The following is an 18,208-nucleotide window of genomic DNA, read 5'->3' as shown; positions in this document are numbered from 1 at the left end:
GCATCTGACTGATGGAGTAGATGTCGACATGCATCACGGTGGGGACCACATAGCTAGACCTCATGGGAACTTCCCATGAGCTCGACCCAATAGAACCATTTCCACACACACACAACGGCAAAGATAATCCAGTTGCATACCACAGTCACCTCCTCAATCTAGTCAACCCTTCATTATCTCACATGTAAAGAAGTCAAAGTCTACGAAGAAAAATGGATGCCCTATCGCTTTAGACACGGAAAAATAAGTGCACGAACGTAAGCAATGCCATATCTCCTCTTTGAAAATTATATGCCCAATCGCCACCTTATGACTTTTATTATCAATTAGGACCAATTCACTCAACACTAAGAATCCCGAGATAAGATGGTATGGTGTCGGAGCAATTGATACCATACAAGATGTTTTTCCCTACTGGGGGATGGTAAAATGGTGCAAGTCAAACATTGAAGGGATGGTCCTAGCCTTTTGATTAGCCTGAGAAATTTAAGTTTGATAGATTGGAAGTTAGGGAAATACAAGGAAAAGTTGAAAATGCATCACAAGGTAAACTCACATCAGCACTACGAAAGCAAAGTATTATCACTTAAAAAAAATAAAAAAAAATAAAAAATAAAAAAATCCTATAAAATACTTTTACTTTGCACTTGCAACCGTTTGTATTGCAATTCCTACAAAGGAAAACCTTTTTCCCTTCTCATTTGAAACCTCTTCTTAGAGGCAAACTATTTTCCCTCCATTTAACATTTTGAAAAAAAAAAGAAGAAGGTAATATCTTTGTCAAAAACTCTGGAGCAATGTATAATCACACCTAAAAACCTATATATATTAACTTGTTGTGGCCTAGATAAGTATTGGAATGGTTTGAGTTTTGGTTTGTCCCTTCATCCTGGTGATGCAGACCCGATGACTGGGTTAGATGATATATGCACAGCATGCGCGGCATTCCATCTGGAAATATCTGTGGTGTTTCCTACCAAATGGCCGCAGTTGTTCCCTTTGGTGCGATTCACCAGACTTATGGATTAGGCTAGACTTAGAGATCTAAGCATGAATAGAGGGGTACATCTAATGGATGAATTGGATATCACTCAATCATCATACTAGATCCCACACAGCTTGAATGTGTGGTAATTTCCATGATGTGTATGTGAAATCCATTCGGACAGTTAGAATTTCAAGTCAGGCCCAAGGACAAAACATTAGGCCGACCTATGATTCAGGTATAGGCCACACCAAAGAAAACAATTAGGAAAGAGAAGTCCACTCTTGATTTTTACAGGCACCTACTGCGATGATTATATGAAATTCACTCTAATTAACCACTAGATGACCCATCAGAATTTACCACAGAGGCCCAAACATCAGCCCTACCTCCTAACATGATCCATAAAATGGATGAATGGGGTAAATTTCTAAGAAACATCATAGTGAGCAGAGTTGGGTTCATCCAACAATCACTCAAAGTCAAGTCAGATAACAACATTTTTGGTCAAGCAGTGAAGGTGGACCCGTTTTGATGTTTTCCCTGCTTCATCTTGGTCTATGTGACCTTATCAACAGGTTGGATTGCAAAGTATAAACATTACGATGGCCCTTGGGAGGATTTTAATCATGGGCGTTCAATGGCCACTATTTCTTATGGTGTAGTCCACTTGAGATTTGGATCTGGCCCATTTTTGGGCCAATACCTCAATACGAGATGACAAAATGGATATATGGAGTAGATATATAACACATACATTAAGGTGGGCCCCACTGTCATGGGATTGCTGGACTGGCTGTTTCCTAACCAAACGTAATACGATGAAAGTTCATACTGATGAATATTAGTCATTGATCTATTCTCCATTGTCCATTTCTTTTTTTTTTTATAAAATAAAAAATAAAAAATAAAAAATAGAGGCTATTGGATATATGGCCAATTATATTATGTCAATATCATTCTAACGAGAATTTCTACCTAATGAACAGATGAGATTTTAAATTTATTCTATTTTAGCCATTTGGTGCAGGGCCATGCATTTACCATCTTACTTGGGCGAGTGCTGTTGGAAGGCTGCGAGTGCGGCTGTGGGGCTAGGGGTGTCAACCGGCATGGTTTGGGCTGGGCTAAGCTCTGCTTAAAGTGGGCCTGCACTTTCATGCTAAGCCCAAACCTAGCCTAGGCCCATGATGAGCCAAAAAAGTCCAGCCCGTGCCAGACTAGATTTTTATACAAGATGCGGTCGACTCAAATCTCATGAAATTTTGGAAAGGGGTGGACACCCTTTATTTTTCAAGAGATCTACTGTGATGTGTATATAAGATCTACTCAGGCTATTAGTTGTGTAATCCCATGCTAAGCCAAGGGAAAAACGATTAGGCTTTCCTATTATTCAAGTGGGCCACATCCAATAAAACAGTTACAAGAGAGATGTCAGCCATTGATTATTATAAGGCCCCACCATGATGATTATATAAAATCCACTCCAACCATTTGCTGCCACACCAAATTTTAGGCATGTGAACCAAAAATCAGCCCCAACCACAATTTCGGTGGACCATACCAAGTGAAATAGATTAGAGGGTCAGCCTTATCTAATATATTGCTTCCAATTGTCTATGCCACTAAAATCACGAATAGGGCTGATTTTTGAGTTATGTACCTAGCATGGTGTTACATACCGGATGGACGGTGGTAGATTTCACATCAACACCAAGGTGGAGCCCACCCAAGCTGCCAACCCCTTTTTCCGAAATGGTGTACTCTTCATCACGCGGTATGATAATTCTCATCCCAGTCTCCTCTTTTAAATTTTTAGGAGGCCCACCTTGATGTGTAAGTGAGATAAACTATGGAACATCTCAGAAAAGTGCTACAAGTCCTAACAATTAATAAGTTGTACATTAATTTAAAGAAGTGCAATTTTTTAACAAACAACTTGTTATTTTTAGGATTTGTTGTGACATTTACGGGCATTCGTATAGATAATGAAAATGTTTGAGCCATCAAGGAATGACCGATTCCAACAAACATTAATGAAGTGAGGAATTTCCACGAGTTGTGACATTCTATTGACGATTCGTGTGAAAATTTAGTACTATAGTCGCACCCATTACAGATTGCATGAAAAATGATCGTTTTAGTGGACTGAGGAGGCTGACAAGAGCCTTGTTGACATCAAGCAACGATTATCTACAACAACGATCTTGGTTCTTCCCAATTTCGATAAGTTGTTTGAGGTTGAGTGTGATGCCTCATATATTAGAATTGGAGGAGTCTTATTACAGGAAAGCACGCTGGTAGTCTTCTACAGTGAGAATCTTGGTGAAGCCCAAAAGAAATGGTCAACATTTGAACTTGAGTTGTATGCAATAGTTAAAGCGCTGCGACATTGGCAACATTATCTAATTCAGAGAGAGTTTGTTCTCTATACTAACTATCAAGCTTTAAAGTTTATTTATAATCAGGCTAATGTAAATCGTGTGCATGCTAGATAGGTCGCATTTTTATAGGAATTCACATTCATTCTGAAGACGATTTCCTCTTCAAAGGGAATCAACTATGCATACCCCAAAGTTCTCTGAGAGAGTATATTATCCAGGCACTATATGGAGGTGACCTTGGTGGACACCCTAGGCAAGACAAGATGCAGATTCTTGTTGAGGAACTGTATTACTGGCCGCAATTGATACGTGACGTAGGTAAAGCAGTGCAGTACTGTCATGTTTGTCAGACTTCTAAGGGACAATCTCAAAATATGAGCCTTTATACCTCGTTACCTATGCCTGGTGGCCTTTGGGATGGCTTATTTATTGACATCGTACTTGGTCTCCCACGAACACAACACTGTATAAATTTGTTGTTTGTAGAGGTAGATTGTTTTTCAAGTATGACACACCTTATCCCATGTAAAAAGACCCTCGATGTAACACATTTGGTGAATCTGTTCTTCAGAGAGGTTGTGCCGCTACACAAGGTTTTTAAGACCATTACTTCTGACTATTACGCGAAGTTCTTAAGCCACTTCTAATGGACTTTATGGAATCCATTCGGTATACTACTTTAGTTTAATAGTGCTTACCACCCGCATATCGATGGACAAATTGAAGTTTTAAATCACACATTGGAAAACCTTCTCCGGTGTATTTCCGGTTCCCGGTCGAAGTAGTGGGATTTGGCGTTGTCTCAAGCAAAATTTGTATTCAACAATATGGTGAACCGCTTAACATAGAAGTTCTCATTCCAGACTATTTATGGTTGATTGCCCGAACACACACTTAACTTGGTCCCTTTGCCCAGTATGATTCATCTACGTAAGGAGAGATTCCGGCCGAGACCTACAACAAGTTGAAGAATAAGAAAATTGGATTGGTACCGATCCTCTGAAAGATCAATGATAATTCTTATGTTGTTAATATAACATGTAGATCTCACGTACTTTCAATGTTGTGGACCTGAATGAGTATTATAAACTGAAGCTGGACGAGAACTCAAGGTCGAGTTCTTTTGAAGTGTAGGGGATTGATGTAGAGTAGGTCACATATTCTTTCATGTCAAAGATGGGCCAAAGAAAGACGGATCGGAGGTGGAAACAATTCAGACCGTCGGAACCTTAAATAAGTTGTATCTTGCAAATCAGGATGAGTTTTTCGACATATATATATATATGTGTGTGTGTGTGTGTGTGTGTGTGTGTGTGTGTGTGTGTGTGTGTGTGTTATGGGCGTCTAATTCGAACGGTCCATGTGATGCGGAATCCCATGAAATCTCTAGGGAAATTTTTTCTCCCTGAACTAAAATTTTGGTAGGCCATAGAAAAGAGAAATGCAAATTTTAAGGGAGGTAACTGTTTTTGTTTTTCATGACCCCACCAAAGTTTTGGATCAAAGTAAAAATTAGGCACAGGGGGTTTCTTGAGGTGCTATTTCACGTTGACCATTTAGATTTTGGAGTCACATAACCTATGATGAGTTCCCAAAAAATGTTCGCATGAGTTATGTGTGAATTGGTGCACAGCTGAGCATTCGAATATATATATATATATATATATATATATATATATATATATATATTCGAATGCTCAGCTGTGCACCAATTCACACATAACTCATGCGAACATTTTTTGGAACTCATCATACTTGATCTGACTCCAAAATTTGAGCGGTCCATGTGATTCAGCACCTCATGAAACTCCTTGGGCCCAATTTTTTACATCCAAAGCTTTGTAGGCCATGAGAAATGAAAACAGTTTAGTCGCTTGATTTGTATTTCTCTTTGTTATAGCCTACCAGAATTTTATATTAAGGTGAAAATTTTTCCATTGGGGTTTCATAGGATTCCACATCCCTTGGACTGTTCGGATTAGATGCCCATGACACGTGTGCAGAGGTGCACACATGCATAGGTGCGCAGGTGAGCATGACTCTCTCTCTCTCTCTCTCTCTCTCTCTCTCTCTCTCTCTCTCTCTCTCTCTCTCTCTCTCTCTCTCTCTATATATATATATATATATATATATATATATATAGCAATTCCACGTCCACCGGTACATCAAATAATGATGTTGCACAATAACCCGACGGTGTTGAAGGCAACCCTGAACACTTCAATACACATGACAAATGAAAGAACAAAAACTTCAGTTACAATCCTCCATCTCTAAAACACGAAAAATGATTTTTAAAAAAATGCAAAATGAACATAAAGAAAGCGGGGCCAGGACAAGAAGGCATTGCCTGACATCTACTCCCAAGTCTGCACAAAGATCAACCCGCCCAGCCCACCTAGTACATCAAGCTGGACTACAAGGATATCAAGCAAGCCAACCAAATTGGGGCCTAAAACTAGCAACACATTTGTAATAGATCCCAAAATAATTTTTATACAAGATAATAATGTTTTAAAAAATTATTTTACTTTGAAAATTTTCCAATACCGAACACTTACGGCTATCAAGCATTCTCTGCTAACAATGCTACAAATGGTACTTGGGTAAAATCCAGCTCCTTATTGGCCAATCTGGGAGTACTTTTTGGGCATCCTCTATCCATGGTAGGGTTCACATAATAATGATTTGGGTCATTGAAAATTGGTGTTAGCTATGGGCTGAGACTGGGAGTAGAAAAATCAAGATTTTAAATATGACCAGCCCGACCATTCCAAATTCTAACCTGTACCTTCCTCAGGCCGATCCAAGGTTTAAAGTATAATCTAAAGTTGGTATATTGCTCGTATGTGCCAAGATTTTTTGTGTAGGAGATTTGAAATTTTATCATATGGTCACACCTTTGAGATCTATTCTAAAAATTTGGCCATTTCACTCGCTCTTAGGTATGCCATTATATGTGCAAAACAAACAGCAGTTGCTTTCTAAGGTTTGCAGAGCCCACATGCGTTTCAAACCCTGACCATCGACAAGAAAGCATACAGGCTAGTATAGTGCTAGGCATAAGACACGAACCGTCTAATGGGTAGGCAGGGGGCTTGGATGTTTTGGGCCTTTTGGCCTACCAATCGGGCTGTTTAACTTCCATTTGGACTGCTTATTTGTATTGTACATTTTTGGCTTACCTGAGGAGTGAAAGGGCCTTTTTTTAAAAAAAAAAAAAAAAGTCACAATAACTAGTAAATGTGGCTCGGCTGGTGGAAGGCTCAGATGTCACACATACCCCACATTAGCACATGTGATTGCATGTTATATATGGACAGGGATCTATTCACGTGTGGGTCCAATAAACCTGTACTTTCTGATGCCATGCTACCCATACTTCCCCAAACCTCCATTGATATTTCTTTCGACAGAAGCAAAATCCTCCTCTCAAACACTAGTCAATCTATATTTACAGAGGTAGAGAGATAGTTGCACTTGTTGCTACTCACATCGCATATTAATACCATCCATTATGTCCAGCACTACCCTGATTTGATAATTCCAGTCTAGTAAGTGCTGCATCAATAAACATTTCAAATAGAGTAATGATTCACATTCATAAGGCAAAAGAACTCCGTCAGTTGGATGGAACCATCTAATCATACTTTTTCTTCTTCTTCCTCTTCTTTTTTCCACCGAATTTAGAGGAGTCACTCGATGAACACCTTATCAGACTAAAGGTGGGCGTCCCTAAAATCCCTTTGAAATCCAGTGATGATAGGGAGGCCACCGTTATTTTTTGTAGGGTTACAACATGATGTGTATGTTGTATCCCTTCTTACCATTAGACATGCAATCGCAATTGGGGGAGGGTTGTCCACTATTGAATTTTGCAGGGCCCATCATGATGATTAAATGAAATCCACTCTAACCATTAGATGACACACCAAAATTTGCACATGGGCCCAAAAATGATGCTCATTTGTGGTTTTGGTGGGGCCACACCAAGGGAAAAAGTGTTATCGGTGAGGGTTGCCTGTACACTGTTTCCAATCGTATGGTCTACCTGAACTATAGATTAGGCTGATTTTTGGGCCCCAGGCCTAGCATGGGATGATACTCCTGGTAGTAGGGGTGGATTTCTCATAGGGGCCCATCCATGCTGCTGACTTGCTCAGACAGTCCACCGCTTAAGAAATCTAACGGAAGCTACCTAATGATAAATACTTAAATTAAGGGTAACTTATTGAAAACCTTTTTGAAAAGTATCCGAATGTAGATTTTATATTAAGTAGGTAGGCTTATGTAAAATTCCCCCTTTTGTCTCTCTCCTTGTATTTTGCCTGTTGCCATCTATCCTGAGAGGCCCCTGCTTTTGGTATAGGAATTCTCTGTTATTAGTGAAATCGATCTTCGTTTTTTTAAAAAGAATGAAAAATAAATCTTTTGTTAGAAAGAGATGCGGACGAAGGGGGACTCTCTGGTCCATTAAATCCAAATATACAATTTAAAAAAAAAAAAAAAAAAAAGCTGCATGCCTCCAGCCGAAGAAACGTAATTGACCATCATTTCAGGCCAAAGCCCACAAGCATGCTGGGCCTGGCTGGGCTTTGGTAGGAAATCTTCTACTAAAGATCTCACAACCTACAAAACTTGGTTATTTGTCAATGAACCACGCCCTAGAGTTGCATCTGGTCTGGCCTGGTCTTCTTGAAATTGTTTCTGGCTTGACCTATGAGTGGAGGACCAGATTCCAAGCCCTGGCCACGATATAACAAAATGGTCTAAGATTGGTCCACAGCCCCCAACACCGGTCTTTGCCAAGCTGTTAGATCTTCAAGGAGGCTCAAAAGCAGATCAGGCCTAGCACAATCAGCTATTTGTTTGGATGACATATAAACATCATGGTCAGCTTTAGGAAGGTTTCAATAATGGACGTTTTTCTTCTCGCCATTTCCTGTCTTGTGGCCCACCTGAGTTTTGGATCTGCCTGATTTTTGGATTCTTGCACTATTATGAGCTTGAGAAACTGATGGACGGATTGGATCTTTCACAGGCATCTCTGTGGCCCCTCATAGCTTACGCCCACAAGGAACTTCCTGTGGGCAGGGGCACAGGCAATTGCTTCCAATGTGAAAATCTTTCAACAAAAATCTCTTAGTACTTGGTTTCAATGGAACTGGTGATGCCATTCTGTTCACATATTGTGTGATGCTCGATCAGAACCAATATAGATCCTTTGCTTGACCCATAAATGTTACTATTGGGCCACACATCTTGGTAACCAAGTCCATTGATTTCACGGACTCCATTACGTGCATGTTGCATGCCATAATATATATATTTTTAATTAGATAATCCTAGAAAATCAATGAAAATGAATAGCAGCCAATGGCCTATATTTTACTTGCATGACTGATGCAGGAGCTTTTAAGGGCATCTCCCATCTACGCTGGGGGACACAATATGAATCATTTGGATCGGTAGAGAAATGCCACCAATATTGATCCGTAAGCATTGTACTTTCTTTCCTCATTTTGTTTGTGTAGTGGGGATATCGTACATCTTCCACAGCAATACTATTCCAAAAAGATACTAAAAAAGACGTCAATCATAATTAACAATGAGGAATGATCTGGTGGGCTAAGTGCATGGAAACATTCCCATGAACAAAGATGCATTTGCTCTTGTTGACATTTCGCATGGTATATATATATATATATATTTATTGTTTTTAAAAGGAGTCTATCTAGGCATTTGCATTTCGGTTGTGCTGTAGGACACCACTATATTTCGATGTTTCTAATTATCTTGTTGGTGGTGTATTGACGGATATTTGAAAGTACAGCAATGGTTCACATTCATCTCCCAAAACAACGTAATCTTTTAATGACATTCATTGGACAAATACTTCCTCTAATTACTCTCCTATGGGTAGTCCAATTGCTGAAGCACGAAAAAAAATAAAAATAAATGTTGAAGCACTTCCGTTAGACTGTGATGGCATTTTGAAAAGGGTTGAGTAAAATCCTTTAGCATCGACCATATCTCAACATCCAAACAGTATTATTATTATAATAAGATGATGTCTAAGTGTTCTTATATTCATGATACAACCTCCTTTTGAATAACACGAAATACAACAAAGAAAAAGAAAGACGTATTTTCATATATTTACCATCAGTACGAGTACACTTCTAAGCCAAGACTTAATATATCTAAAGCTTGTTAAGAAAATTATTCAACAAATTTATTTTATTTTAAAATCTTTCTCAATATAACTACCAATAATATCTTAGTAAAGACTGACATAAGATGGACATTCACCTGCCTTCTATGATCTAACTTGCTTGTCTTGGTGAATCCTAGCCCGGCCTGCGATATAAGCCCTTGATTGCATGCATTTCCGTGACGACATCTTTCATCTTCATTCGTTCTCTTGGAGATTCCGCGGTACATAACACACCAATTTTGACCATTGAAATCAAGCAGTCACACATCGAATTTCTTATATTGATATTATTTCCACTACCTTGAGTAACTTCAGCTTCTTTAAAGAGAAATGGATCTACAATCTCCGTTACTCTTCCAGGCAATGCTAACTTAGCAAAATGATGAAGGCTTAGATTGTCTTTAAACATATCATCAATTGGCCCCTTTCCTGTTATCATCTCCAATAGAAGGATCCCATAGCTGTAAATATCTCCTTGTGTAGACGCTTTAACTCCCATCGCATACTCTATAATTTATACATATCACATTTTAATGGAAAAAAAACTATTTAAGTACAAACAAAATTAGAGGATGAATATTGAGAGATATAGAGAGGGAAAATTCAGGTTCATCTATGATTCTGGTGAGCCATACCAAAACAGTTTGGATGGTGAGCTTCACTCTTTACACTGTTTCTAATTGTGTGTCCACTTGATTGAACTGCAGATGGGTCAGATTTTTTAGCCATGTGCCTAACATGAGGTGACACACCTGATAGTCGGGTGGATTTCACATTAACACCATGGAGCAGCCCACCATGGAGCGTGGAATAACTCTCACCTTTATTAATAAAAATGTCCACACACAACTAGTTATACTCCAACTAGTTGGCATGTGAAGCCCACCATCGTGTTTGTATGACATCTCACCTGTCCATTTAAGTTGTCCTGCCATGATGGGCCCACCTTTTTGAATGATCAAGCCAAGGCAACACACTTGCTAGAGCCCACCCAAAGAGCATGCCTTGGTCATATGTAGGGAGTATAATAACCTAAGCCATTCAACAGTTTGGATCCGTTAAAAAAATACCAGACCAACATGGTAAGTTCGATTAATCAGCCACACGTATGCAAAAGGTTGGAAGCTTATAAAAATATGACTAGTTTTTCATGTTTAAGGTAAACGTGGCTCAGTCAAGAGGAAGCGGTGCCAGAGGCGGAGGATTTTGTAACAGTGGTTGCAATAGCAGTGATGGCTATGAAGGGGAATTGTGGCTATGATGGGTGAAATGAAGGATCTCGTTACTGTGGTGGTAGTGCTTCAGAAGGCAACTGGAGTAACTAATGGTTACCAGAGTGGCAGGTTTGCACCATATGGCAACTGGAGGAACTAAGTAGCAGCAATAATAGTACTAGTTATGGCTGTGTTATCTTTATCTTGTGTTAAATGATGTGTGGAGAGGAATGACTGGGTTATCTTCTTCTCCTGTTATGTTTTCGATCTTGTCCTGTCATGGTTTTTGATCTCTTGTTATGGTTTTTGATCTCTCAAGAGCTACAATTAGTAATCGTAAATGGTTCTCTATTATGTGGTTATGGTTTAGATAAAAAAATATTTTCTTGTTGAAATATAAAAAAAGAAGAAGTAAACATGGCTGATCAAATTACACCCATACGTCTATCTACTCAAACCAGAAGCATACTGTTACCCTAGAGATGCTCCACAAGCATACAATATAGAGAAGTCAGTCGGCAGTCCAGTACTCTTCAGGCACGCAAAACGTGTGCCTTGACTGAGTACAGTTTTCATCGCCCTTAAAACTGTACCAGCCCTACTTTTGCACATGGTTAAGTTAACGCTGGGGGCTACCATGTTCCACACACCCAATTCGGCACTGCAAAGGTATGTGTGGGGCTAGAATTTCTTTTGAAAAGAATTGACAGCTTCTCCCCTTCCTGTAACATGTTTCATCTGTTAATGAGTTACAGGGGCGTGCTCTCACCTGTGGGGAGAGAGAGAGAGAGAGAGAGAGAGAGAGAGAGAGAGAGAGAGAGAGAGATTTTGCTGAGAACTGACTCTCATGAGAATTTTTGGCCCAACCCCTCATTTGAGCTAGATGAAGGGCCTGCGTATACACATCACGAAGGATGAGTTCTCAGGGGGTTCTCACAAGTTTTGGTATAAAATTTCTCTCACACAAACATATATATATAATAAATGGAAATATATGAAATAGTTACATGAAAAAAAACAGAAAAGAAAAAAGAAAAAGAAAAAGAAAAAAAAACAAATGAAATAGTTACCTGGAGCGATGTACCCAATAGATCCCTTCATACCAACCGAGCTGGTTTGAGCAACCTCAGATAAGAAGCTGGCTAGCCCAAAATCACCCACACGAGCAATCATATCATCGTCAAGAAGAATGTTGCTTGGTTTTAAATCTCGATGAACAATTGACGTTTGGCAATGCTCATGTAGATAATCTAATGCAGAAGCCACATCAATGGCTATGTTTAGCCTTTGAATAAAGTTCAAGTTCCTTGGCTGCTCGTCATGGCCATCTCTGTGCAACCACTTCTCTAGACTTCCATTGGGCATATACTCGTAAACTAGAGCTTTGAAATCACTGCCCTTATAATCAATGCTCGAGCAACAAGTTAAGATCTTAACAAGATTCCGATGCCTAATGTTTCTCAAAACTTCGCATTCAACCAAGAAACTCCTAAGAGCTCCTTGTCGTTGAAGGTTGATGACTTTCACAGCCACGATATTTCCGTCTCCCTCCAAAATTCCTTTATACACAGAACCATAACTTCCAGTGCCAATCAAATTGGAAGCAGAGAACCCATCTGTTGCTTTAAAGAGCTCCCCATAGGACACGTTCACAAAAGTATCCTCCGCAGAAGTCACAGTCAAAGGTTTCCTTCTTGATTTTCTTACCCAATAAAGAGCGGTAAAGAAACATGATAATGAAATTAGACACAGGACAACACCAATTACTGAGAATTTTACTTTTGAAGCAAGAGACTTCCCCCGTTTCTTGGAAGCTTGGCCAGAGCATGGAGGCAATTGTAATTCATGAATACCCCCACAAAGCTTACCATTTCCGAGCACTGAAACTTGACTGGCATTTCCAAAGACCCCTTCTTTCGGTAACTCACCCTCGAAATTATTGAAAGACAGATTTAGATACTGCAGACCAAGAAGCTTCGCCATGTATTCTGGAATCTTCCCAGACAAATTGTTGTGGGAAAGATCCAGGGATTGAAGTCCTCTTAGATTACTAAATGTAGGAGGAATTGATCCTTGAAAGAAATTCCCATCCAACATGAGAATCTCTAGGCTGATGCAATTGCCTAGCCAGCTTGGAATTTTGCCTGACAATTTGTTATTAGAAACAGTGAATATTCCAAGAGCTGGCAAGTAACTGGCTTCATATGGCAGATCAGTAAAGAAGTTGTTGTGAGCTTCAAATTTAATCAGAGACGGAATGCTGAAAAGTTGTTTGGGTAAGCTACCACTGAAGTTATTATACTGGAGGTATATGAATTGAAGTTTTATGCAATTACCAAGGGCTGAAGGTATGTTCCCCGATAGATTGTTTTCAAGTAAAGCGAGTAGGAACAATTGGGAGATGTTGCACAAGGTTGACGGAATTTTCCCTGATAATTCATTTCCATTCAAGTAAAGTACTCTCACATTGTTAAGCTTCGCAACGCCAACGGGAATAGTACCTGTTAGAAAGTTATACTCCATTGCTAGTGCTGTTAAGCCGACAAGATTCTGAATCCCAGATGGTATACTTCCAAATATACTGTTAACTCCTAATGATAGGAACCTCAGCTGCGTCGAAAGATTAGCCATGGAGTCAGGCAACACCCCACTGAGACGATTTTTACTTATGTCCAGCACTTGTAAATTACTGCAATTAGTCAAAGAACTGAGAAAATTCAAGTCACGAGCTTTCCCAATTCCAAGTTCATTGCCCCAAAAAGCTAAGGTGTGGAGACCCTTGAGACTTCCAAAATTCATAGGCACGGATCCAATAAAACCGTTCTCAGAAAGATGAATATTTAGAAGTCCAGAAGCATTGGATAATGAAACTGGTATGGTTCCTGTGAATTGGTTTGCTCTGACATAAAGCTCTTGGAGATTAGGAAGAGTGAGGCCTAAGTTAGGCGGAATGTTTCCATGGAATCTGTTCCCTCCCACGTCCAAAATTTTAATAGAGGAGAGATTGTATAGCTGGGGCGGAATCATACCTGACAATTCATTTTCACGAATGACAAGAATGGTTAACCTCACCAACCGACCGAGATCGCTTGGGATGTTGCCATCTAGACTATTTATTGAGAGATAAAGGTAAGTGAGAGACGAAAGGTTTCCAAGTGAAGGTGGGATGCTTCCTGTAAGATTGTTGCGACGAAGGCTTAAGTTGGTGAGCTTCGATAGAGAGCCAAGCTCAGTCGGAATCCTCCCTGTGAGCTGATTCCCGGAAAGATCAAGAACTTGGAGTTTCAAACAGTGGGTCAGATTTACTGGAATTTCTCCAGTGAATGTGTTATTGGTCAGACCGAGATACCTCAAGCGGAACAACCGGCTAATCTCTTCAGGAATCCTCCCATGGAAGCTGTTGGCTGAGAGATCGATTATCCTGAGGAAGGTGAGGTTTGCAATGTAGGGAGATATGGAACCCACCAAGTTTTGGCCAGTGAGGTTCAAGGCGGTGACCCTTTGAGGATGCCATCGACCACCGCAAATGACACCTTGCCAGTGGCAGAAGTGGAGAGTATGGTTCCAGGAGCTCAAGGATTGGAGAGGATCGTCCCTTATTAGATCTTTAAAGCTGAGCAAAGCAAGGAGATCCGTTTCGTTGGAGAAGCGAGCAGCAGATCCGAAGAAACATGGAACGTGAATGGAAGAGACGAGGAGAAATGACCATATTGCCCAAAAGCTCATACGTGGGAACTCCATTGTGGAGTTTGTGATTGCAGGAAAGCCAAAGTGAGGTGCAAAACCGGAGTGGATTCTCCCGTATTTAAAGAGAAGGCAACTTCTAGTCGCAAGCGGATTGGCTGGTGTACCACACACCACCAACCTAGCTGGTGTTTTGACGTCACCAAGTTCAGTGAGTACCGTCATAAAGTATGAGTTAGCGTCTGTCCACTCGGTGAGCTCGTCGTAAGGCTTGATCGCGAAAATAAGACAGATCCAAAAATTCCACTTTTAAGCAGTGGGGGATTGAACGCCTGCAATTGAAACCCTTCCGAGAGTCATAAAAATTTTGATCAATATGGCATTTGTTTTTTCTTTTCATCTACGTCGGAGTGACCTTATGAATAGATTGGATGGAAAGTAAACATTACCGTGGCCATACGAATGTTTTAACGGTAAGAATCATTGTCCCGACTTTTATATATATTAATTTGTGGTGCTGTCCACTTAAGCATAGGAAATTACTCAATTTTAGGGTCAATTTTTAAATTGATCTCGGCAAATGGATGAACAGTATAGCTATGATAAATACATCATTGCGGGCCATATAACTTTGATTTCCTTTGAAGCGTTCGTACAACTCGGGGACCAGAGTCAGCGCTCTTCATCCCAGGACACGTACTCAGACCAGGTAGGTTGGCGGTGTGTGGTACACCAGCCAATCCGTTTCCCTTCTAATCCATTGATGAATTGATACGCATCAAAAGATGGATTATTATTTATTTATTAATTATTATTATTATTATTATTTGACTTTTATAATAGCGCAGCCTAAATTTTGGGATCCTTACAGTCGATTGTGAAGAACGGCCGCAAAACACCTCTTTGAGTGAAGAACTGAATCTAGCGTGTGATCATAGACTCAAATTACAACTAAGATTATAAGATACTTGATTAATGCTACGGATTATATGATGAAATTGAAGATCAATTTAAATTGAACAACAATGACCCCAAATGCCAAGATAGTCAGACATAGTATATGACCGATATCTGATGCGATTGGCCACCAATTCAGTCACTCACTCAATGTGTAGACAAGATCAGATAATATTCAGAGGGCGGGGTTCACCCTTTGATGGTGGATTACACTTTTGCCTTCCATACAAATAGACTTTTTCAATAAAGATACAATAAAATGAGAAAGGGATCCATATAGTCAATTGTGAGGAACAACTGCAAAACACCACTTCAAGTGAAGAACTTAATCCAGCGTGTGAGCATAGGCTCAAATTACAACTGTGATTATCAACTACTTGATTAATGCTACGGATTATACGATGGAATGTAAACAGTAGGCTGAAAGTAAAGAGTTACACTAAGAAATGTAATTTACTTGATAGGCAAAGTAAATGATTACACTATATATAGAATGTAATATGACTGGTAATTAAAATGATAATTGAAAGATAGTGTTTAGTTTTCATTGGTTTGATATGATACACTTTTTCTTATTGAATTCTTCTACTATTTATAACTCTAATCTGTCTATCTAAATGCTTCTCATGTTCTAATGGTTGCTATAAACATTAACCACTACTTGGCTTCCTTTGTTTTTTCCTCTGCCATCTGTCCTATAACCGATCTTTCATGATTGCTCATCTATCGGCTGGTTACACAATGACAATGCATTGTGTTGATGCTAAAATATGGTTGTCACTTGCTGGACCACTGTGTACCTATAAAAATCAAATAATAATTGGGGCCTTGGTTGTAGCCAGGGACCCTCCGATGCCTAAGTTAGGTTTATAGTTTAATGGGTTCGTTGGGTTAGGGTAGATGTGCATACCTTTTCCTGTAGGTAAGGTTCTTATTTATACTCTCTTAATGCCTCTTCCGTACGTGGTAATGAATCTACTATGTAGGTGCATATCGTGCAAGGGATCTCTCTTCGGCGTGATTCTCGGCAAGGATCTCAAAGAGGATGTCCTTTTCAAATGCGAAACAACCTCCGGTGGTTGGTATCCCATGAGGTCATGTTTGATAGCTGAGGCCAACCTCTAAGTCACTTGTTAAGGCTGATAACTCTGGAATGGATGATCGAGGTCAAGAGGCGAAGTCGTCATCCATGGTCGATGCGAGGCATTAGCTCGGTTGCTTAGGTGAGTGCTTGTGGTCGCCACTCGGTAGTAGAGAAGGTCGTGGTCGGTAGTCGACATTACCCCTCATGATGGGTGCTCAGATTAGTCATGGGGGTTGAGCTCGCCATCTAAGGCTGAGCTCGTTCACGACCCTTCATCCGAGCTGTTGGCCTTGTGTTGCTTTCATCTTTCTTCGGTTAATCAATCAGTCCAATTCCACCCACAACACGTTGTTTAATATGTTTCAGCTATAATTACTAAGAAATCTTCCTCATACATCTCTGCAAATCTTCAAATACACCGAATCCGTACAGATCGCACATAACCTATTCCAATTGGTTCTTTTGAGGAATGGTGATAATGGGTGTTGATGCAGAAATCCGGGTGACCATTTAAACCCATTACAATGGGGATTAACAATATCAACCTGGTCCAAAATTGGGTAGGTCCCGAGAAGAGTTCAAATGCTAGGCGTGGATTGCTTAAATTTTGAATCCGACTCATTGTCCCCAGGTTCTAATATTATCTGCAAATGATAGATAGTGTATGAGCAGAGTGTTCATCTTCGGTGGATGCGTGGTAAACAAAAAGAAAAGGCACACTAGTTGGATCACCCTACTCCATGGCTCATTGAATATGGACTGTTCATCCGATATGTAAAGTCTACAGAAAGCATCCATGTTTAACTATCTCATAGCATGTGAAAACTGAACGCCTACTCGGTGGATCTGGAACCACGACTGTAATGTATATGTTTTAATTACAAGGACGCTGTCGATGCCATATGAAAATTGAACGCGTATTCGTTGGATCTGGGGAGCCAGCAAACTCGGTGAATCCATAATTTTGAGGCCCACCATGATGTATGTGTTTAACATCCGCACCGTACGTCCATCTGTTTTGCCGAATCATTTTAGGACATTACCCAAATCTCAGCAGGACTACACCACAGGAAAATGCCGGTGATTGAACGCCCAACATTAAAAACGTACTAAGGCCTACCGTAATGTTTATTTTCCGTACATCCTGTAAATAAGGTCACACATATTTATATCAAGGGAAAACACAAATAAAACTTGATCTAAAACCTTTTTGGCCCTCAAGAAATTTACAGAGGATCCGTGGTTTTCTAATCCTTGAAGCAGAGCAAAGAGAGCCTATCAGTATTTGAGTAGATAGCGGCGGTCCTAACCTTAGAACGTTCATGGAGGAGACAAGGATGGTGTGAAGGAAAAATGAGCAAATTGCCCCTTAAAATCATAGGCGTGAGGTCCATTATTCAGCTGGGGAGTTCCAGAAATAATATGTAGGGAATCCTCTTATTAATAGAGAAGGCCTAATTCTCAACCATTGATGAGTTGGGGGAAGGCTAGTAATGACAGAAGATCACATAATTTTGTGGCTCTAAGTTTTTTCTTCTTTAAAAATCCAACTACTCTTGTTAAGAATCCAACTGCCCTGTCAATTTGGAGGGGCACCCTCATTATTGCATCGGAAATATTAAAAACCCAACCACTTTTTTTTGTGCAACGATCCAACTACCTTTATTAAGAACCCAACCACTC

The 18,208-nt window shown here is 39.9% G+C and overlaps 1 protein-coding gene across 1 annotated transcript in view; it reads right to left on the bottom strand.

Moving 5' to 3' along the window:
• Positions 1-14,666, bottom strand: part of LOC131252549 (probable LRR receptor-like serine/threonine-protein kinase At3g47570) — an 89,008-nt gene extending 74,342 nt beyond the window's left edge. The window contains exon 1 of the mRNA XM_058253141.1: positions 11,871-14,666. Coding sequence (XP_058109124.1) covers positions 11,871-14,541 — 2,671 coding nt within the window. The 5' untranslated portion in view covers positions 14,542-14,666. The remainder of the gene's footprint in view (positions 1-11,870) is intronic.
• Positions 14,667-18,208: the final 3,542 nt, after the last annotated feature.

The sequence above is a fragment of the Magnolia sinica genome, chromosome 8 (genome assembly GCF_029962835.1).
Source record: "Magnolia sinica isolate HGM2019 chromosome 8, MsV1, whole genome shotgun sequence".
Classification (NCBI taxonomy): domain Eukaryota; kingdom Viridiplantae; phylum Streptophyta; class Magnoliopsida; order Magnoliales; family Magnoliaceae; genus Magnolia; species Magnolia sinica.
This window is presented reverse-complemented; position numbering and strand designations above follow the sequence as displayed.